We start from the raw sequence: 22,889 nt of genomic DNA on the forward strand, positions 1-22,889 counted from the left end.
CCGGGTCCGGGGCTGTCCCGCCGGCTCGGGGGCCGGCTCTGCCCGTGCTCCCGGGGACACGGCCCAGCCAGAGCCGCGGCCCGCCGGTTCCAGGGCTGTCCCGGCCCATGCTCCCAGGGACACGGCCTTGCACCTCACGGCCTTCCCCGTCCCTCCGCTCGCAGCCGCCGTGGCCGGCGACAGGACTGCAACACAGGTTTGCACTTGGCTGAAAAGGCCGGGTCTCTTTATATATATATAAAGAGTATGTATTTTTTTTTCCCCACCACGAAGGCCGGCTCATTCCCCGCCAACAATGGGCAAGGGACAGGCGCAAAGGAAGCACTTACTGCTCAGAGTTTCAGGTTATTTTATTTTTAGTACCTGTTCTTTGGTACAGGTATTAGCTGGAAAATACAAGTATTTTCTCAATGAAAAGTGGAACTATTTAAAAGAGCTGTACAGCTTTACAGCACACAAAAGCCTTGCTAACAGAATCTGCTACCGCATCAGTGCAAATGCTACCAGCAAAACTCCAGCAATACATATGTTCATCAGTATCTTAATTGTGTTGTAATTCATCTTTCCCCGTGTAATGCATTACATTTGAAAAGACTTCAGTGGTGGCTGAAGTCTTCCTCGTGAAAACATTCAGTGCTTGCCCAAAGAAAGCAAGCTAAACATTCTTCCAGGTCTGATGCCATTATAAGCACAATTCTAAAGATGCACTCATGTTACAGCTCAAGTAACTTACTCATTCAATAAAAGCACCAGTCGCTAAAATCTGTATTATATTACAGTCACCATCTTGCAAAGGACTACTGAAGTTAAATGCTAGCACTAAAAAAACTTAAAAAAATACAAATCTCTTACTGTGACTCTTTAAAGATTTGTACAGAACATGTAAATAAGAAAACACTTTGTTAAAATTAAGTCATTCTGCAGTTCATTCAGCGCAGCCAGGTAGTATTCAGTTGTGTCTGGTTTTTTATGCTTGTGTCCATTTTCAAAACTTCTCGAATCGCCATGGTAGCGTAAGTGGATGGGGGAAGGGAGAACTCCATCTTTAGTGCCCTGAATTTGCCATCTATCAGAAGGTATAAGAGACAAAAAGCAAGAAAAAGTGGTTAAGGGCATTTATAATGCTTATTCTGGATGCCATCTAAAGTAAACAAACAACTTCCACAACCAACTTCTCCAGCCCATAAAGCAAAACAACCACCACCATTGCACTCCTGTTTATAATCCACAGTGAAAAATTTAATGAAACAATTTTTTTAACATTTTCTCTCAGGGCAAAGTCATGGTTTCAGAGTTTTCTTCTTCTAAAAGCAAACATTCATTCTTTCATACTCAATTCCTAGCCTGTCTTCACTTTTCTGGAAAGCAGTGTCAAAATACCTTGTGACCAGAGTTAAGTATTTTGGTCATCTGTGTTCAGCACCAATAATACAAGCTCAGTATCTAGACAATTTGTGAGTTAATTCCACCTTTGGTAGTTGCAGACATTTACTGTTAAGCATTTACTTGATTTTACAGATGCTTGTAAGAAAATGTAACAGTCAATGTAAGTGCTGGAGGAATGGCTTGCACCCTTGAGAAATTAGGGTCCTTAATTTAGATGCCTGGCCTTAGATGTCATTGTTACCACTGCTTAACAGTCAATAGTTAAATGAAAGCTCTTCCTTAAAGGAGCTTTCAATATGTAAGCAGCTGAAAGCAACAGCCAGATCAAACTTCCATTTAGCAAACCAGCAGAAAAATCAACTTACCTGTAGGGAGAACTGGTGATGCTTTTCCTTCCAGTTTATCCAGATCCGTAGTAAATAATGGGATTTTAGGATCATCATATGCAACAACTTCCCTTTATAATATACATAAAATTTATTATTATTTTAAATTATTTAGGTTAATACATTTTATATAAATATGTATTATTATAATACTATTTTGTTATCATTATTGCAATTTGGCATTTACAACTGAAATTGAATTAGGCAAAATAATGGGTAGAGCTTTATGTAGAAGACTTGCCTTGGCTTTATGAAGATTATTAAAAAACAATTTTAAGTTAGTGAGAAGTTTCTTTGCATAATTCATCTGTTTGCCCTTGTGTGCTGTCAGAATTTCCAACTATACAAGAAGTATAGTTCATGAAATTAAGGGAAGAATGGTGTCAACTCCAAGAGTAGCTAGCAGGAGTGAAGCCTTTCAATAGTCATCCAAACTCTGAAAGAACTAAAACACATTCCATGGTTTCTGCCATTCACTTAACAGAAATCCCATATGTAACCATGAGGCTGAAAAACTAACTGGGAAATAGACAAGCTTAATATTAATTAGTGCTGATGTTTCAAGTATATAAATATTTCTATTTCTGTGCTCCCTCCTAAATCCTCTGTATTTAATTCTATGCATCAGTGATCATGTCTTTCTGCACATTTGTACAGTTGCCTGTTTAAAAGGTATTTATTCAGTTGTCATATGAAAACTAGGTTGTATCTCTAACAACAGTGATTCAGTAGGGTTAAGTGATACAAATTTTTCTGACTGACAGGTAATTGGAGACCAACTTTCTCATAGCAAGACTACAAAAAGAAAAACCTGTTTTGAGTATTATCTATCATTTTCTCACCATAAGTAATTACATATGAAGTGTTCACTCCTTGCAAGGAGTGAACAACTAGATAAGATGTCTTGATACTCCTCCACCACAGAACGAGAGAACCAAGGAAGAAATAAGGGTATAGTTCCACTTCAGCTGCATTAACAACATGAGAGAAGTGCAGAGATTCCTTTCTACCTATGTTTCAGTCTGTGTGGATGTCCCATGGATCAGTCTCATGTTGTTTTGTACTTAAATAAACTCTATGCTGTAAATTCAAGTGTAATTTCCTTTATGCTCCCACTCACCAATTGACATTCTGAGGCCGAATGATAATTTTTCTGTATGCTCCAGAAAGTGAGTAATCTCTGATTTTATGCCTCATGTTGTTGATATCAAGGTTGTCAGCTACCAGCATCTCCTTGTAGGCCTCACCAACTGCAAGAGAGGAAAATATTTAATAGGGGAGAATGTAGTGTGGCAAATTTAAACTGTTTTAATGGATTGTGCCCTTCCCTTATATTTAGTAGTTTTCAGCACAGATGGGATAAATGCTATGCAGAAGTTTAAAATTACTGCAGATCTTATTACCTGTTTACTTCTACACCCTAATTAGTAGAGGCAGTAACAAAGAATGCATAAAATCAAATTTCAGCTGAAAACAAAATTTATAAAATACTTTACTGACATTTAAATGCCGTCTCATGTATGCTTTCCAATTTTCTAGACTTCACAGGACTAATCTCAGGTACATGGGAAAAAAATGAAGGGCCAGACTACCCATTAAAAAACAGGAGAGAGAAATCAGTTGACAATCTGACAGTACAAGAACAGTTCAATCCAATATTGAGGAAAATGTGCAGGGAACTCATGACTGACCTCATCTATAAGAACACAGAACAGGTGAAACCTAGGGCCAGCTACAAAGAGGGACTACAGCAGCATTGTCTAGGCACACAGAAATGGTGTTACGAAAGCCAGAGCTCAGCTGCAGTTGAAAGCAGCAAATGACATCAAGACCAGGAAGAGTTCAGCTGCAACATAAGGACTGAAAGAAGCAATGGCCTGGTGCTAAACAGGGCAGCTGGTCTAGTGACAGACATAAGGCTGATGGTCTCAGTGCCTCTTTTGCCCCAGCCTTGACCAGCAAAGTGCCCCACGCACTTCTCTTCTTAGAGGCAAGGTTAAGAAAGAGGGGCTTCCAGTAGTGGGAGAAGATACAGGCTGAGAGAGCTGGCCCATGTCATGGTGAAGTTTTTCTCTATCATCTCAGAGATTGTGCACATCTAGGGATGTCCCAGACAACTGTGGAAAACCAAGTGCTGCACCCAGCTCCAGAAAGAGCAGGAATGATAATGAGGGAAATTACAGACCAGTCAGGCTCACTCTGGTGCCTGGGAAAAATAATGGAGTTAATCCTCCTTGGGCACACAATGACTGTGGTTTTAATATGGGGGAGAAAAAGCAAAAAACCCACCAACATTACTGTCTTCTATGATGACATTACTACACTTATGGATGAGGGGAGAGTAGGGACTGTTGCCTGCCTTGCCTTTAGCAAAGCTGTATTCCTACAGCATCTTTGTGTCCCAGGTTAGAACATTACAGTGGGTGCTAAGTGGGTAACAGCTGTCTGGCTCAGCATCTCACAATATAGTCACTACTGACTGCAGCTCTACCTAGAAGCAGAGTTCCTCAAGGAACTGAGATGTGTCCTGTGAAATAGTGGAGAAGAGCTGGAATTCACCCCAACCAATCTGTGGGCTAAACCAAGCTGGGGTGGCATTCAGTACATGCAAGGAGAGGACTGCCATTCAGAGGGACTGAGGCACACTAGAGGAATGGGCCAAGAGGAACCTCATGAAATTCATCAAGGACAAAATCCTGTACCTGATTAAATCCTTGCAGTGGTACAGGTTAGTGAGAAACTCTGCTCTGCAGTCATCTGGGGTTCCCAGCGGGAAGGAGACTGAGCAGAGCACCCTGGCAGCAACAAAAGGCTGACATTAATGTTTTAGAGATCTGAAGTGATGTATTGCTTTAAAAGTCACCAAGGTTGAGTAGATCCAATCTTCCTTTTAAGAACAATCTTAAAGAAGACTTATGTTTTCAGAGTAAGTACTTCAGTTAACAGTCAGACTTACTTTTATGCTTTGGATAAATAACATCAAATCCAGGCAAAGGCATCACAACATCGTGGATGGTGTAGTTATCAACATCTCCTTCTTCAATGTGAACAGCTGTGGCTACAGGCAGGACAGAAAAATGAAGTTACCAGTATAGATGATGCCTGTGACAGTTAACTTCAGCTAAATTTAAAATAAAGCCTTTGATTGAAATAAGCTTACTCTGAGAAAGATAACTACCATGTTTTATCTCCACTTAACAGACAACATTTCTAAGAAAAGAAGTAACAGCCTCCAAGGCTGTCACAGTTACTGCCAGAATCACAGCCCGGCTTCCAGTGACTTAAAGCTGCATGAAGGAAGGACTGCTAGAGGAACAGCCCCCTTCCATAGACCAGGCATACATAAAGGAGAATGTAGGAAATGCCAGAGCAAATACAAGCCAAGAAAGTTTTAATTGAGTGGAGCAATCAAAAACTTTTGAAGTTAAAATTTCATCATGTCCTTCCACAGTCCTTCACAGCTCAGCTAGGTTTGAGATCAGTCTTGAGAATAATCAGTCCTCCATAGCGTCTCTTCCCCATCCAGTTATTAGAAAAAACAGGCTAATAAACAGCTCATGGAAGTGTAATACCCAGCTTACAATTCCTTGCAATTTGTCTAAAACAGGCCAATGAATTCAGCTATCACTGGGCCAAAACTGGTAAGAGAAATGAAACTATGTAAGCAGTATCAGACAAACACTGACACAACACAAACTACATGCCTTGTTCTCCTAGGAATCTGAAATATACAGCATCACTGGCTTTGTCTGATTTTACCTCCTTTGAGTATGAGATCTCCTGGTACAGCTCTAAGCCCATATTCTTCTATTCTCTTGCTCACCATATTATTCCACACATAACTCTGGTAGCTATGAATATACATTAAACGATTATTTCTTGGTATCTAGAGGTAAAGAAAAAAAAATAAACACTAGATAGATATATTTTTGGTTTTTCTGACAATCATAACCAAAAAGGTGCATATTTGAAATGTTACCTCATCCAGCAAAAAGACACAATTTCTTGGTATACATATTTGATTTTTGTTCTTTGTTTGAGAAAAAGATATGTGAAGAAATAATGCTTTTACACATTTGAAATCTGCACAAAAAACTATGCTTAAATTTACAAAAAAAAAAAAACCAAAAAACAAAAAACCCAACACTTTTAACTCTGCAGGTCAAACATACAGGTCTATTATAAAACATTGAATTCATATTCAACCTCCTGAAATCTTAAGTAAACTCTGCAGCTGTGAAAGCACTGTGTTATTCTAATTATCTTCTTCATAAACAAGAAATTATCCCCCAGATCCTACAATGGGCCCAGTAGTTTGCTAGTGATGAGGTATTTTCTCCAAAGACTTGATCTTGATTACAGCACTTGAAAATGACAAGTGGATCCATCACCTCCATATCAGGCTGATTCATTAGCCCACCATCAGTTTGATTTATACTTTTAAAGCAACAAGAAAACACTGAAACTGAACATTTGCACAATTCTCAGATCTGTATTATACATAGCTAGTAAGTATAACTGTATTGCTGCCCACATACCAGAGAGACTGTTGTATAAATTGGAAAGCTCTTTATGCATACATTAATTAGAGATGTCATCAGTTACTACACAGCAGTACTTCCAGCAAAAAGGCAGGATAAATGTAAATGTTTTTAAACTTAACTTTCAACTCATCAAGGATCAATGAGTCTATTTTAAATTCATCCTGATACCATCAAAGGAATGTTTATTCAAGTAAATACTGCCCAACTTTTACACTCACTATGCCAAATGCAGAGATTATGTTCTTCATTCCATACTTTAAGAGTCCACGTAGAAGCTGTCCTTCCACGCACCTTTTTACAGGTAGTTTCTTGAGGGCTGCTGCTGGATCTTTAGTCTTTGCCCATTCTTCTCTGCATTTGACTAAGTATCCCTTTTCAGCTAGAACAAGGATGTAAAATAAAAACATTTTAACTATGCACCAAAAAAGCATCCATCTCACCTTTCATTAAAACAGTTGAGGAATTAAAGTTTCAGTCATGGTAGTTAGAGATGAACAGAATCACAGAACACTTCAGGTTGGAAGGCTTCACATGGAGCTTGAGGAAACACTGAGAATACTCAGGTCCCTTTTTAGCCCCACTGCAAGAAACTCTACAGCAAGGAAAGTGAGGCAGAAAAGGGGGAGTCCGAAGATTGCTTCTCCACTGCTAAACTGGCTTAAGCTTTTCCTAAACATATGATTATTGGAGAACAGGCAGAAACACAGGATGTATCATTTTTCAGTTCTCACCTCCTGGTCGTGGTTTTAATATCAAATCCATTACTTCATTCCAGTTGTTCTGTAGAATAGCTCTAGGATTCAAACAGGAAAGTGTATTAACAACTGACTAAATCTATTTTAAAGGGATTTAGCCAACTTATCAAAAAAATATGTATTACTGTTTAGACTTACGCAATATTAAAAGTAGTGCTATTATGCAAGATAACTGCTGAAACAAGTTCAGAAACAAGATCCTTCTTGAATCTAAATTTAAAACTGGTACAGGCAATATGTTGGAAAAATGTTCCCAAAAATACACCAAGTTACATGGTGATAAGAGTAAAAATTAAAAAAAAAAGAAGGGGGAGAGGATGAAAGCAACACATACCTGCCAATTTGATAAGTAGGAACAGCTGTGGTTCCAAATCTTTGCATTCCATAGTAATTAATGAATCCAATTTCCCTGAGTGAATGCATTGCTTGCTCTATCTGCTCATCAGTTCCTGTTATGTTTCTAGCATTTAAAAAAAAAGTTATAGACAGATTAAGGGTTTAAGCTATTTTGAGATGCCCATTATATTAAAGCTCAATATCAGTATTATATAGCATGCATCAAATTCAACAGTCTCCTGCCAATAGGACTTATTTTTTGTAGCACAAGTTGCACTGATATCACTTCTCTATTTGAAGAAAAAAAACACCTAACAGAACCATCTAAATACCTACTAACATACTACCTGAGAACAACAGTGAAATGGTTCCCCTGCAGTTCTCCCAATTTCAGTGGATAGTTCTTGTAACTGAAATTTCCTAATTTGAAGTTCATCAAACATTTATTCAAATGAGCAAGTCTTTGTGCAGTGATTCTAAAAAGAAACAGACAACAGTGACCAACCTATGCTTAGAAAGCAGATAAATACAGAAATGCTGCCATTACAAAATTAAAAACAGTGAGTCCAGTTTCCCCAATTTTCTACTGTTGCCTTTTCAAAATACTTTAATGAAAGAGCTAAAGGAAGATAATACATAATTCTTAAGGGTACTCATACAAAAGACTGTGACAGACTGTTAGCACCGTCTTTTCACATCTATATTGCAGTATTGATGTATACTGTACCCCACAAGCTGAACTCTGCATAATTTGAGTAACTACTTCATGAATATACGCACACCCCAGTCAGCACAGTTATAGATACAGAGTTAAGTAAAATTAGCTACTGTGTATGCCTAGTGCAGATGAAGGAACATGGAATCCAACGTGTCACTGATCTGCCACTTTTGTTGCTAGTATTTTTGGAAGCATATCCTGTTCTTTGCATCATCAAGCTGCTCTTGGACATTTCTGCTAAATTTTTACCAGGATAGTGAAGTTTATGAACAAGCATAGCCAGCATACTCAGCTTAGAGCAGGCTGGCAACTGGCCATGTCCCCTCTCCTGCGCAGGAGAGTCAGAGGCTGTGGCACCACAGAGCAGACACCACACAACATTTACAGCACTCTGGAGGCTCTTGGACACAACACTGAACGTGATAATGTTAAAAAGTAAATGGAACAGCACCTGAGATGGTTACACCACACATCTGGTTAACTGTTACCACTTTGCAAAGCTGCCTTTCATCAATGTGAATCTGGGGCTTCTCACAAGTGACAAATCAGAATTTCTGTTTATATATGTTAATGCACACACATACAGAACACTGGGAGAAAATATATGAGCAGTTCAGTAGTGGATGCCCTCCTTTTAACAAGGATTTGATTAAACCTCTGGCTTTCAAGCTGTGAATTCCTCACTCAAGGAGTGTGGTTTTCAGAAAGTTGTAAAAAGTAGTGCAGGTGGGATGTTCCAGCCAGCTAAAACAATATTGCAATATGTGACTGGGAGACATCTGTCATTCTCAGTTATGGATCTAACACTAACCTAAAGTGCCCAGAAACTATATAATTATCTTAGAATATGGCAAAGTAAATTCTATTTTCTCTTAGAAGGTGACTTAAGGGAGTAGGCTAAGGCAGGAAAAACTCCTCATCATTTTTTTGCCCCTTCTGGCTACTCACAGATGAGCAAGGGCAGTGTCAGCCTTCTCTGGCACTGTTCAGAGAGTACAGTGGGAAAGAAAATAGGATTCTAGCTGTAGAGAGGGGGAAACAAAAGCCAGGAAGAAAGTGGGACATAATTTTCACCGTGTCATTCTGTTTTTCTGCTGTTGCATGAGATCCAAGCAGCCTAAGAGCAGGCAGGCAATCTGTCCCACTGCCTTGGCCAAGTACACGTAACCAGCCCGTGACTCAGAGCACCACTGACTAAAAATATCACCAGTAATCACAGAATACAAAAGGATTGTGGCATCTTCCACCTGTGCTTTACAAGGTCAGGACCTGTACCTGCCACATGTGTCACTGAATCTTTTAGGTATTTATCCAAGCTACCACAGCAGAAGCGCAAATCCAGTGCAAATCCTCCAGACTGTACTTTTACTCACCTGAGAACAGCGATCTCTTGAACTGTTATAGCCCTTTTATCTTTAGTTCCCATGTAGGAAAATATGTTTGGCTTCACTCTTAAAAGCAACAGTAACAGATATTATGTATATTAAAATAGCAAGAGATCAAACATAATTTTAAGCATAAATACCTAGAATTATTAATCTTATAAATTAAAAATAGAAAAATATACCTACATTCCTCAGAACTGGGTTACAATTTGACATGTGTGACATTTTCTAATCTCACCCATGAGTACATAAAACAGAAGGAAACTTCTGTTTTAATTATATGTAGACAATTAACTTTTAACACAACAGTGCTTGCAAAACATGAACTTTGAAGTACTTCTTTATATACATGAACTGGATAAAGAAATGAACAGCCACCACCAACTTCAGTTAAAAAAAAATCATGTCCACTTCTTCCTTAAACTTCAAACCTGTCTGTTTGAATACCATGCCTGCACATTATGAGAGAGTATGAGAAGTTAATTTAAAATTTGACCCACTCCTCTCCCTAAGAGGAAAATTTCCTTTCCTTTTCACTTTGTACTTTACAGCCTGTGTTGGATGGAGTATTTCCAGTTATTCCAGTTAAGGGCTCCAGGGGGTAGCAGGACTGCCACTATATAAAGTCTTACATCTAACTATGCCCTTGCCATTCTGCTCTCAATACCAACACTAAGTAGTTCACTGGTTAAGGTCTAGATTACAAATATTTTTTTTGGACAAGAAGGGCAAAAGGAAAAGTGGGGAAGTTTCCTTATGAGTAGATCACTGAACTGACCCAATTTTAGAACTGTTCTTCCTCTGCAATTCACTGTGCTCATGTCACGTTTTGGCAAATCTTTTTGTTTCTGCACTTGATGGGGTGAAAGGAACTAAGCCTGTGTTGCCATGGAGAAATTAATACATGGAACAACAGTTTATCAACTGTAACTGCTTAGGAACTGATCAGCATATTATCACAACAATATCTGACAGGTTCATAACATACTTGCATATATTCACACACTGGGGAAAAAAATGGCTTTTAATTCATGTTACGTACATTGAGGCTTTCAGCTGCCAAGCCTTTCTCAGATCAGCCAATGTAAATTGTGGACTTTTTCCATTGAAGCTGTAGAGTAGTCTTTAAAATTTCTTAGGCTCATTTTGTTCCATTCTCACCTCCTCATAAAACTTCGATATTTTAAATTTGGTATTTTAAAGTAACTTTTCATTTTAAGCTGTCTACAAATTAGAGAATAGCAATCACTTGTGTTGCTCTTACATAATTGTGAAGCACAATGTTTACAGCAACAAGAAACATGGAGGAAGAGGGCTGCATGCCAGCCAGGATGGCAGAAACAACAGCCTTACCTTAAAAATTTGGACAGGACATTGATGGCATCCATAGTGTCCTTGTTCTCCTTGTACAGTACAAAATGGCAGTAGCTTCCCCTAGATTTTGGCCAAGAGTGCTTTCTTGGATCTTTAAAAGCAAAAAGGTTAAAGTGTCACTTTTTAAAAAATTTAGTATTTTTGCCATTGCAGCTACATTTACTTTAAATATGCAAGATTCAATTTCTGCTAATTTCCATCTGCTTTAAAAAAATGAAAAGGAAAGAGTTAATTACTGACAGCAAAAGCTGTAAAGCACATTGAAAAGACCTCCCCTTCCACTGGACTGTAAACTTCTCTTTAATCAGTTCTGTCACCTAGAAAATCCTGAATGAAACAGTGACAGCTCCTTTATCAAGAAATTATCTGAAAATATAGCCTAGTCATTTAATTGCTGTATCACCTGATTAGATTTCTCAAAAACATTATCATTATACTGACTTTGAGCAACAGAAGCTACACCACGTTTCTTCTAGCTCCTTCTATAATTAATAGTTGAGAACCACTGGAGCCCTGTTTGTGGGAAGACTACCATTATTATTTATAGTACAGACATACAGACATATTCTTTATTTCTGTAGTATTTTTTCTGCGTGTCATACAAAAGAATGAATCATATCACTACAAAACCCTAAGAAATCATGCTCAAAAAATTGCTTTAAGATGGTTCTTTTTTAAAATCCAATGGGAGCAAGAAATCTGGTACAAAAGAGACATGAACATACAATCCATGGCAGGTATGGTGAAGAGAAGGCCAGAGGTTGAAATAACTTCAGATCCCACAGATTAACAACTGATTTACAATTCTGTGCTACTATCTGACATTTTCTGTAGAAGGAAGGAAACTGTCAATTATTTGTTAAGCTTTTTTTTTGCACATAAAAACCACCATAGATAAAACTTCCAGTTTCCAATAATCCACTGTCAATGGCATTAATGGGAAGGGAGACTGATTCTACAGAGGTTTAGCAACCAACTGTGAGGTTCCTTCAATTCTGAGGTTTATCAATTCCCTGTTATTTAAGAACAAAACCAAGAATTTGTTTTGTTTTAAATAAGAAGTCCCTTATCTCTTGCTAACCACTAAGCAGACATACCTGGTTTTGTAAAAAAGAGGCATAAGCATCTTTCATAACAGGAAAAGCTAACTGAAAAAGCCAGCCTTATTTCAATATACAAACACTAAAGCAGGAAGGAAGTTCTTGGGAAATACTGCTCTTTTTTTTCACACTGGTTTTACAAAGTCCAGATATCCCACACAGACTGTAAGTATGTTTAATTCTTGCTTGTTTTTGAGAAGCTGCCATTCATGCACACACTTCTGCAAAGACAGTTTTGGATGCTACAGTATAAAAAACTATATGTACAGGCTTTAGTCACCTAGAATTATTGCATCACTTGCCTTACACCATCAGTTTCTAAGCACAGCCCCCCTCCCACAGAGTTTCACTGGACCTGAACTGGAGACCTCATGCTCCTGCTGGTCTCCCCTTCTGAGCCAGCACTACTCAAACTCAGCCAATGAAACACTGCATTCAGCTGGAAGAACAAAGTTCTCCACTAAGATCTTAGCAATTAGAAGAGAGTAAGAGCTCAGTTCACAAAGGAGAACCCTCTCCAGCTGGAACCATTCTTTATATTAAACTATTACATCCTGCACATGGTCATTTCAACACAAGTCAAGAAGTGAGCCCTAATGTGATCTACACTAAAAGAATTCTGTAGGTACCACACAGACCAATGGGCTCCTCATGCTTTGGGCACCACAGCCGTGACCCTGTGCAAAGGAGGCTGCAGCCACAGTCCTGATACTCAACCATTCCTCACCCAATACGGCAAAGCATTCAACTGGGTAGATGGAGCAGTGGGACAATTTGCAGTCCTTACTGCTGTGTTTCAGAGTCATGCTACATTTCTGACAATAAAATTGTATTTCCAATCCTTTTGCTGAAACTCGAGGCTTGGAAGCTCTTTTTTAATAGCAGGGTGTGTGATAAATGCTTTTAAAGTTGTATAAAGCCAGATAGTAGTGTCTGAAATAGGGGCTGAAAGGCAAAGGCTTCACTAACTGAAAACCATGGAAAATTTACTATAGTTGTCAACATGAACTGAAAAAATTGATAATTCATATAACTTATTCTAGCAGACTTTCTCTGCACCAAATGAATACTGCCTATACTGCACTACAAAAAAAGAGACAGAATAAGCCTACTTCTTGGCTGTTTCAGGGTATTTTAAGTAATACTTATGTGTAGGGATTTTAAAGAAATTGTTACAAGTTTGGCCAGCCCTGTTGCTATTTAGGAGGTCATAATGGTTGGCATTTCATTTTTGTTAGTATGAAATGTCAACATCTCTTACCTGTTGCAGTTCTGACCTCTGTCCCAATGCAGAGCATAAAGAGTACAAAAGAGTAGCATTTAATTTTTAGACTGTCAAAGGGTTTTTAGAGGTGAACATGCAGGTTTATGGTTATGGGATTGTTTATGCTTCAGGGAGCATCCAACAGCTAGGTGGTGGATGACAGCAATTTAGACAATTATGGAATGGAATCGTGCAGAGGCAAACAGTGAACATATGGAAAGCTTCAACTGGAGATGCAACAAAATTTGTGGACAATGATGGAAAAACAGTTTACTGACAATTTAGTAATTTTAAGTATTTGGAGGATAAACTGACTATAGAAACAAAGCAGCATCTGATTTTAAATTTTAGGAAGCACGTTTGGTAATGTTTCATGTTATCAACAAATTAATCAGGTATCTCAGCTAATAATCCAATATTCTACACTTCTGAAATGTTTCTTGCCTGGGGAGCCCATTCATGGCTAAGACATGTTTGTGGCTATATAAACAAGAAAGATATATATAATCCTGACTAAAAAGAACTTCAATCTTACAATCTTACATCCATAAGCATTTGCACACACTCACAGAAACTGACATCTCCACCAACAAATGCACAGGTGCCTGCAGCATCACAGCTGGTGAATCCAAGTTTAAATAGATGATGCTTCTCTGCATCACAAGATGGTGCTCCACATTACGTTTTAATCCTAGAGATACACCACTAAATTCTTTTCAGCATATTTCAAATACTTAAATTCTTTTATATATTATCCCTTAAATCAGCTTAACAACATCCACTTGACTGTAACAGTGGTTGAAGAATAGAAGCAGCAGAAGGAAAAGGTGGAGGAAAAACTGTCACAAACGAGCAGAACAAAACTGGCTGAGGAGAATTCTGTGCTGGTAAGTATACATACTCCATGCATAAAGCATGCAAACATACACATTTTCTAAACATGACTAAATAAGACACATGAGCACATTATAATTGGACCAATAAAAATACAAGATTCCCATATTTGCTTATAAGATTCCCATATTTGCTTATAACAACCCTTAAACAAACAACTAAATTAAAGGGGAAATTACTTTATTTCCCATTTTAAATGACTATTTCTTTATCGTTCTTCCATCTCCTTTGTCTTTAAAATTAATGGGTTAGGTTTACATACCATTTGTAGTAGGTTGAAATGACAGAGGAATGCAACCAATTTAAACCAAACCTTAGTATCTTTAGTTAAATGTGTACCATTCTGTGGGTAGATAATCCTCTAAACTTATAGTAGCAAAACATTTTTAGTAACATTAAAAGATGTAAAACATGTTAATTTATTCCTCGTATCCAAACCAGTATTTTGCTAGATTAAAGTGGATAACATTTCATTTCGAAAATCCTTCATGACTTTGACTATTTCAAAAGATTAACTGTGATCTATAATGAATAAAGATAATTTTCTGCAAATATCATTAGCCTTGAAAGCAGAAGTAATGATCATGGTAAGCTATGTTTATACGAAACTATAACTCTGAGAAAACAAAAAGATGCTTGTCTCTACTTAAGTCACTGAGAATTTTGTCATCAATATTCAAGACAATCGAGATTACACCATCTATCAATCTAATGTCCATTTTCCAACTACAACCTCTTACATCCACAACACACACTTACATACACAGTTAAGATCATGAAAGTTAAATTCAAAAAATACTGAAAATAATGCCTCTGTTTTGCCTATTCCTACTTAAGTAGAATGATAATGTTCTCTCTTCTAATATGGTTGTATGGATGAATTATTTGGAAAGAAAAAAAGTAGAAATTTAAATTTAAATAATTTCTTGTGGTTCTAATCATTTTAGATGCACAGCATCAGCCGAAACAAAGGAAAAATGAAGTAAGACTACATTAGGAAGCACACTCATTTGAAGTACTTGCTAACAATTCTTACTTTGGGGATAATTTTAGCATTTACTTTACCCATCTGCTGTGATACTGAAACTCACTTGCCAATGCTTTTTTCCCAGCAGCATGATAAGCAATAATGTATTTCTTTCCATCTCTATCTTCTGTTTTAGTCTCCAGTCCTGGAAACAAGGACTTCACAGCCTGATGGATGATGGTTCTTTTTTCTTTGGTGTCCTCAATTACCTGTTTTAATGCACATACATGCAGAAACCAAATAAATTAATACAAAAGCGGAGGGTGCCTTAAAAGAAAAAAAAAATTAGCTAAATAAGATTATTTAGTATGTGAATGCTTATTTGAAACTACCAGGTGTAATCCTACTCATCTCCGTGTCCCAAATTTAGCTCAATAGTTATTCTTTCAATATGTGGAATATTTGAATGTTTAAAAATATCAATGCTTTAATGTAATTTTCTTATCTTTCTTGTTACAGAAAAGCATATTCATCTTCTTTTCTATTAAATCACTAAACACTAACCTTGAAAGTAGTGTTCCATCAGGATAGATGTTTTATGTAAACCTCCTTATTCTTGAAAACAATATACTAGAAGGAAACCAAAATACTGCAAGGTAATCTTAACACCACAGGAATTAAAACCTATATTTAAGTTCCTGTGTACAGTCTCACCAAAATCAAAGTAACAACTCACACATGCATGACTTTGAGTACATCTGTAAGACTTCAAATAATTAAACACCAAACTGTGTCCAGTTTAGGGTTATCTGTCACATCATGTTCAAACTGCTCTTATACCTTACACACATTAGAAAGGATGTACCTTCTACTCCCTCCCTCAGCCTCTCTCTGCCCCCATCCCAAACTTGATATCATTTCATAATTTTACCTCTATGGCAACACTAGTTTCCTTATTCTTAAAAAGCTGGAGCTCCTCTAAACGCTGCTTGTCTTCATCTGACAAAACTGTAAATGTTTCTTCTGATGGGTCCTAATGCATATTTGGGGAGAAAAAACAAACATCCAATAACTCTCATGGAGTAACTTCCAGTCTTTCAATGTTCTTGCTTAAGGAACATTAAGAAGCATAGACATTACCAAATCTACCTCAAAATTTACCTCATCATCCACTGGAACAGAAAAGTCATCTAAATGGCTCACACGTCCATCTTTGCCTATTTCATGGACAACAAAGTCTGAGTATCTGATAGAAAGAAACATGCATTACATTTGTAATACAAATCCCACATCACATAAAGTCCTTCCCTAAAAAACTGTTAGCAGAATTCACTGAAAAATTCTGAATCTGTGTAAATCAATTCACATAAAACAAACTTAACTATGAGAAAGCTGAACCTATTCCTACCCCCCTGAAGGATACCACTGGAACACACAGGCAAATGCAGCAGACTTCTTTGCAGATCACCAAACCCTGCTGTAGTTACCCTGAGTCATTCTCTCACTAGTTTGAAGAGATCAGTAATGCTTATCCTCAATCCCAGTCATTATTGGCAATTAAGACTCTACTGCACTGCCACAATGTGCAATGCATTAAGTACTGCATTTTCTCTGTCACTTCAAATCACCTGCAAAATAAATTGCATTTTAGCCACTATACAGAAGGCAGGACAAATTCAGCCTTGCTTATATATTCAGTTGTACAGAACATCATTCAAATAAAGTTACTTTGCATACTTTATGACAGCAAAAAAGAATTTTACTTTAACATTTTCAATTCAGTCACTCATGTCTAATAATAAAAACAGCCCAACTATAACAGAGTACAGTTGGTTTGTGTTGCAACTGCTAAATGATTTTAAGCACCATTTGCTAGCAAAGTGGAAAAAAAAAAAGAGAATAATTCTTATTCTATCAATGTTGAAAGATTAATAAAACTTCACCATGGGAAGCTTTCTACTGTACCTCACCCAAGCCCCCTTTTGCCCCTCTGTGCAGACACACAACATATTGGTAGAATTCCTTCCTGAGGAGTGTCTTCTCCTGTACTATCTGCAGCTGTCTAGACATGCTAGTGATGGCTCCATAAATATGACAAGAGTGAATTAATAATAGGTGTTAAAAACTAGAATCCAAAAAAAAACCCCCATAAACCCACGAATTTTCTACCACATGGCTACCTTTGGCCAACCCAAAATTGGCAGATTTCCCAGAAGAAGGTTCAGCATAGACTATGTTTCCCAGAGAAGGATTACACTAGCTGCTTAATGCTGCACATAAAGATTAAATCCATACATACGTATATATCATTTTATTTAAAATTATCTATGTATGAAGCCAGTATTTAAACACAGGAACTTTTCAGTGTGTAAACAAAGCAACCCGAACTGCTTTGCTAAGTCAGAGAAACAGTGATTCTCACTTCAGTGACCTTTTGTATTTGCATTCTGTTTTATTCAAAGCTATTCTTTAATTTTAAAAATCTAGAAGTTTAATTTTAAAAAGCTACTAAGCACCAAACATCTTAATAAATATATAATGTATATGTTTAGTAAATTCCACATCCTGAATTTTGAAACTCCCTTCTATGTAAATGACATTAGTGAGCAGACAATAATTTAAAGCCTAACTGAGCAGACAATAATTTAAAGCCTAACTATCCTTGTTTACAGACACTAGGACAAAAGAGTCAGAGAGAAACAAAGAACCAAAGAAAGATGGTTTTGATGCCATTTTTCAGTGTATCTCATATCAGCACTGAGAAGATGTACAAAAGGTGGATGTACTGCATAAGGTTTTATGTTTCTGCTACTGCCAGAGAGCAAAGGAAACAGCAAAGGTCAGTGTAATCATATATCTCTATTCATACGCAGCTTCCTTCTTCAGAGCTCCATTTGACAGGAAAATATATTAAAAAAAAAAAAAAAAAAAAAAACCAAAAACCAAACACACACCAAAAAAACCCTAAACAAATACACAAAAAAACAAGAAAAAACCAACCCACAATCTAGAAAAGTCCTAAATTAAACCATTCTTTAGCAGTAAAAAAAGTAATGAAATCCACTTAATCCAGCTGCAATCTGTGAGTCCAAAAAAGAAAATGGAGAACTACAGCTGTGCTACACAAGGAATTAACATATGAAAGAAGACAAAGAGTTACCTCTCTTTTAAGATTCCAGAAAACCCTTTGTGAGAGCTAACAAATTTAGTTATGCCAACATCACTTTCTGTCAGTCCATGCTTCATCATGTCTGCAAAGCTCTCTGGATCTCCATCTTCATCACTTTCCTCTAGTTCCTCTTCTTCCTGCTCCTCACTTTCCTCATTGGCGATTATTTCACTTTTTGTGTCCTCAGGCTGTTCTGTTACAGTCTCAATACTCTGCCCAGAGTCGTTCTCTGCCTTACAGTTCTCCAAGATCTTCTGCCTTTTAATTTCATCTGCACTGGCCACATCATCCTCAGAGCGAGGACGTTTCAAGGATACACTATTCATTTCTACAGTTTCCATGATTAAGGCACAGGGTAGGATAGGAAGCCCTGGAAAAGAAGAAGAAAGGCTTATTTTCTGTCTAAGAGCAATATCAAAACATAGGCACTTCACTCCAAGGACTCTGCCCCTTGCAATTTTTCAGGAAAACCATAAACTTTATTTAAGTTAAACATCAAGTAAAAATCTTGAACACCCAGAAACAATATGTACTCAGGGAGAAAGAAGGAAGATATTATGAGGGCAGCATGCAAGGTGGACTACAGCAGAGCAGGACTCAGTACCACACTGACCATTTACCACCATCATCACTCTTGCCCACCCTTACCATGGCTGCCTGAAGGCCTGTCCACACACAGGCTCTGCTGTCAGCAGCAGTTTAGTGCCTAAGAAACTGTCTGTTCCCAAGCCTTCTCTTAAACGTGACTACTCTCAATTATTTCCTTTTCTATCAAGATTCCATCTTGCAAAGACTGAGAGAGAACGGCTGAGTTCCCACAAACCTAAAATCTCATGTCTTTGTTTTCTATGTGCTTCCAACACACACAATGCTACACAGAATTCAAGGTGGCATCAATTCAGCCCAAAAGATAAGAGGAATGAGATACCAAAATTATTGAATCAGTGAGACAAACAAAACAACAAAGAAATTAAACAATCACTGAGAAGAACATGACTACTCACACTGGTGGAATAGGGCTCAGAGCTGCCGCCTTTGTGTCAGCAAAACCACTGCCTTCAGATCTGAAAAAAAAGAGGAAAATAACTCTTTGAGAAGGGGTTTTATGGAAAAAAAAATTATGAAAACATATATGAATGCAATCACATATGACTCAGACAGACATATTAATAAATACAACTGTCAAAGTATTACCATCTTAATGACACAACATATTATTGCTATTTATTATTGCTATTTAGCAGGCTACAGGACAGAACTTTGGTTTTATTTCTAAGTGTATAAAAGGAAACTGGGGTTCCTAGAATTAGGCATGGACAGGACCTTTCTTCCAGCATCCCCCAACTGGCACAGGACTGTAGTGAGGATAAAGTGCAGGTTTTGGTAGCAGGAGGAGGCCATAAACTGCCCTGTGTGGGCCATGGCCAGTTCAGCAGGCTCCATAAACCCACTGCCTGCCACCCTCCAACTCATCCAACAAGCACAAGGTGCCCCCACTCCAGTTCATCTGAGAAAGGGAGAAGCTGCCAGTGGCAGCAAAGGCAAAAGAAAGCACAGAGGGGACACGTGACAGAGTGCTCAAAAAGGCACAGGAAAGCATGGAGAAGGGCACAACTGCAGTGGACACAGCTGGAGATGCACTCTTGGAAGGAAACTCTCCTCACTGGAGCAGGGACACCCCTGATGGGACTGTGGCCTGTGGAGATGCTCATGCTGGGACAGGGACACCCTTGAGGGGCCCATGGAGAGCACTCACATGGGAGCAGAAGAAATGAGCAGGAGAAAGGAGCAGGAGAAAGAAATCTCCGTGTACCAACCCCAACCTCCTGCACTACCACTGCCTTGCCCAAGGGCCAGAGCATAACCTGAGGGCCAAGGAGGAAAGGGGAAGAAAGAAGTTTTCTCCAAGTCTGTGTTTAGGTAGTGGTCTTCATAATACATCACCAGCCAACTGGTAATTAAAAGTTAACTGGTAATAAAACAAATTCTCCATGTCAAGTCAATTTTGTCCACAACAACCAAGTTTCTAAATTAATAGGATTTAGCTGTTACTGAGAAATTAATCTAGGCAGGGAACAATATTTTAGAGCTACATACATCACCCTGTATTATTTCTTCAGCCACTAAATAGCATAATCTATACAATTTTAAAAGGCATGTTTTTAAAGGAAGTCCAATAACTTGCTAATCAGCATTTGCTGGGTTGGTAAGTAATTGTTACCAATTAGCTGTTAGCCACGGCTGACTTCATGGCCTGGACACCTCAGTGAGGAGATCACCAGATTAGGCTAAAAAGGCAGGAACAATTGTTTTAGAAAAGTCTGAAATGCTTTGCTCAAGAGAAGAACTGAAAATGAATGCTACAACAATAAATGAACAAAAGGGAAATAAGGAGAGACTTATAAAATTAAGTGTATGTATGGTGTGAAGAGTGGTAAGACATGCAAGAAAGTAGAACAATGTACCTTCAAGCTGAAAACACCAATTTTATTCTGTCTTCAAATAAAAGTTCATAAAATCCTTCTTTCAAGAGGAACAATAAATAAAAGTCATAGCCAAGTGAAGCAATTCACCTCCGTTTCCAGACTCTCTTCCCATGTACCAAAATTTACAGAGGCAGGGTTATAAAGCACTGAAGTGGAAAAGGCTTTTAGATGGTTTGTGAGTATCTTCACAGAGCAAACAAAATAGCGTTCAGCACAGTGAAATCCTCTGAGACACCTGCCAAAGGTAGTAAGAAGAGAAATCTTGTGCTTCTTAAACAAAACTGTAATACCTAGTTGTTAAATCATACAGACTGTTAGAAGAATTCGATGTTGGGCACAAACACTCCAGAGTTGTCATACACAGACTATTCTGACATCAGAGCAGTGACTCACATACTACAGAGTGCTATCGTGTGCCCAAAGGCAGCCATCGTCGGGGATAAATTCTGCAGGATAATTGCTCGAAGGAGCACGCTGAAGCGAGCGGGCACACACTGCCTCACTTGTGCAGACTGCCAGTGAGAGGCTCCTATTATTTTTTGACAGCTGCTCAATTGTCTCGGCCCTTTTCCTAACAGGTGTTTCCATAAAAGCCAGAATCTGCATAAACATCAACTCCGCAGCAATTTCAATGTTCTAACAGAGACTGAGTTTACTACTACAAATAAAACACTTGACTCTCCGCAACAAGAACCGCCGAGCAATTACTGCTGGCGCCGCACCAGTCAAGCGGGCACGGCGGGGGCTGCAGGGCTATGAGGAGCCGAGGTGCGAAGCCGCTTCCTCAAGAGACGAGGCACATGGGATTAAAAGGCGACCGAGAGGAGGGCGACAGTGCCGCAGCAGCGCCCCAAGGCCAAGCCTAGCGCGGAGGGCGCAGGCGGGGAGGGCAGCGGCGCTCGGAGCCCGCGGGCCGGGCCGGGCCGTGCCGTGCCGCCGCCACAGCGCTACGGGCGCCGGGCCGGGCCGGAAGAGCCGCTGCGAGCGCCGAGGCTGCCGGGGCAGGGCGGGAGGACGCGCTGGGGCCGGGGCAGGCGGGGCACGGGGGCGAGGCAGGAGGAAGGGCTCTGCCGCGGGGGTCCCGGCAACACGCGGCGCAACACGGGAGCGGCAGGGATAGCCCGGCGCCAGCGGGGGCGAAGTTCCCCGAGGCGGAGCCTCCCCGGCCCCGCCGCGGAGCCCTGCGCGGCTGCCGGGGTAAGGAGGGTGCGACTCCGCCCGCCGCTAGGCAGGAGCCGCCGAGGGGGAGCCACTTACCCGCACGCCGGCACGGGAGGACGGCCCGGGCGTCAGCGCGGCGCAGCGGGCGGCGGAGGCGGCGCGGAACGGGCGCGGCCCAGCCCCGCGCGGGCGGAGGCGGCCCCAGGCTGCGCCCGCCCCCGGCCGGCCCCGCCGCGCTGACGCCGGGCGCGGGAGCGGAGCGGGGCGGGAGGTGGTACCGAGCCGGGGGTTGCTCCTGCCCACGGTTCCGACAACGCCGGCCCGCTTGGGATGCCTGGGAGGAGGCTGCGGTAGGCTGGCGGGGATGTACGGAAGAACTGCAACTGTGCAGAACAAAAGTTTAATTTCCAAAAGGCGGCTTTAGCCGAAGCAGGGAATCGTGAACACGAGATGAGGCCTTCCCGAGCCTCCCGGCGTCTGAAACACGTGGTGCTAATTGAACATTAGTCCCACGACAAGGGAATGTACCATTCAAAATCTACACTGTAACTATGCAAATCACTTTAAAAACCAGGCCACATCTGTGCTATCAGTCCTTTCTGATACAGTCAAAATGTCATCTTCTACCCTCTTGTATTTTAAGCACTGGTGCAAGGAAAGTATTTTCATTAACTTCAACACGTAGATTTGTCCTTATTTTTAAGACCCTGTGTGTCATGTCCCAATCACAGCCTGTCTCAGACTTCCTCTGAGCCAGGCTATTAATAATTTCGTGTCTCATACTTCTTATTCTCTAGTTGTATTGTATTCGCAGTTTTAGTGATGAGACTTAAAAGTGGTATATGTATATGGGTAACTTATTTTCTTATCTCTTGTACTTACCTTCTCCCTTGGAGTAGAATAAGAAAGTAAGACAACGTACTTTGCTTGGAATTTAAAAAATCCCAGGTATGCATGAATTCCT

At 39.5% G+C, this 22,889-nt stretch overlaps 1 protein-coding gene across 3 annotated transcripts; it reads right to left on the reverse strand.

The window, feature by feature from the left end:
* Window positions 1–334: 334 nt before the first annotated feature.
* On the reverse strand, window positions 335–22,077 carry PUS7 (pseudouridine synthase 7). Of its 3 annotated transcripts, none has more exons than XM_030960703.1 (18): window positions 22,022–22,072; window positions 20,852–20,999; window positions 19,283–19,342; window positions 18,270–18,648; window positions 16,271–16,355; window positions 16,041–16,142; window positions 15,234–15,378; window positions 10,864–10,975; window positions 9,499–9,576; window positions 7,755–7,883; window positions 7,406–7,531; window positions 7,048–7,109; window positions 6,535–6,695; window positions 5,532–5,658; window positions 4,729–4,830; window positions 2,893–3,022; window positions 1,752–1,843; window positions 335–1,066 (listed from the first exon to the last, which is right to left on the reverse strand). In XM_030960703.1, the coding sequence occupies exons 4-18, from the start codon at window positions 18,617–18,619 to the stop codon at window positions 930–932; spliced, it is 1,938 nt and encodes a 645-aa protein (XP_030816563.1). In that variant the 5' UTR covers window positions 18,620–18,648; window positions 19,283–19,342; window positions 20,852–20,999; window positions 22,022–22,072; the 3' UTR covers window positions 335–929. The 3 variants fall into 3 exon arrangements, with proteins under 3 accessions (XP_030816563.1, XP_030816562.1, XP_030816561.1); XM_030960702.1 differs by having other exon boundaries at window positions 20,744–20,999; XM_030960701.1 differs by lacking the exon at window positions 20,852–20,999 and having other exon boundaries at window positions 22,022–22,077.
* Window positions 22,078–22,889: the final 812 nt, after the last annotated feature.

The sequence above is a fragment of the Camarhynchus parvulus genome, chromosome 1A (genome assembly GCF_901933205.1).
Source record: "Camarhynchus parvulus chromosome 1A, STF_HiC, whole genome shotgun sequence".
Classification (NCBI taxonomy): Eukaryota; Metazoa; Chordata; class Aves; order Passeriformes; family Thraupidae; genus Camarhynchus; species Camarhynchus parvulus.

Excerpts from the sequence above, each read along its gene's own strand:
- PUS7 (XM_030960701.1), bottom strand. The coding sequence starts at position 18,619 with ATGGAAACTGTAGAAATGAATAGTGTATCCTTGAAACGTCCTCGCTCT. Across the intron at positions 7,532-7,754 it reads CATTTCACTGTTGTTCTCAG|AAACATAACAGGAACTGATG; the intron begins GTAGTATGTTAG and ends TTTAAATGCTAG. Across the intron at positions 7,110-7,405 it reads CCTACTTATCAAATTGGCAG|AGCTATTCTACAGAACAACT; the intron begins GTATGTGTTGCT and ends TTTGAATCCTAG.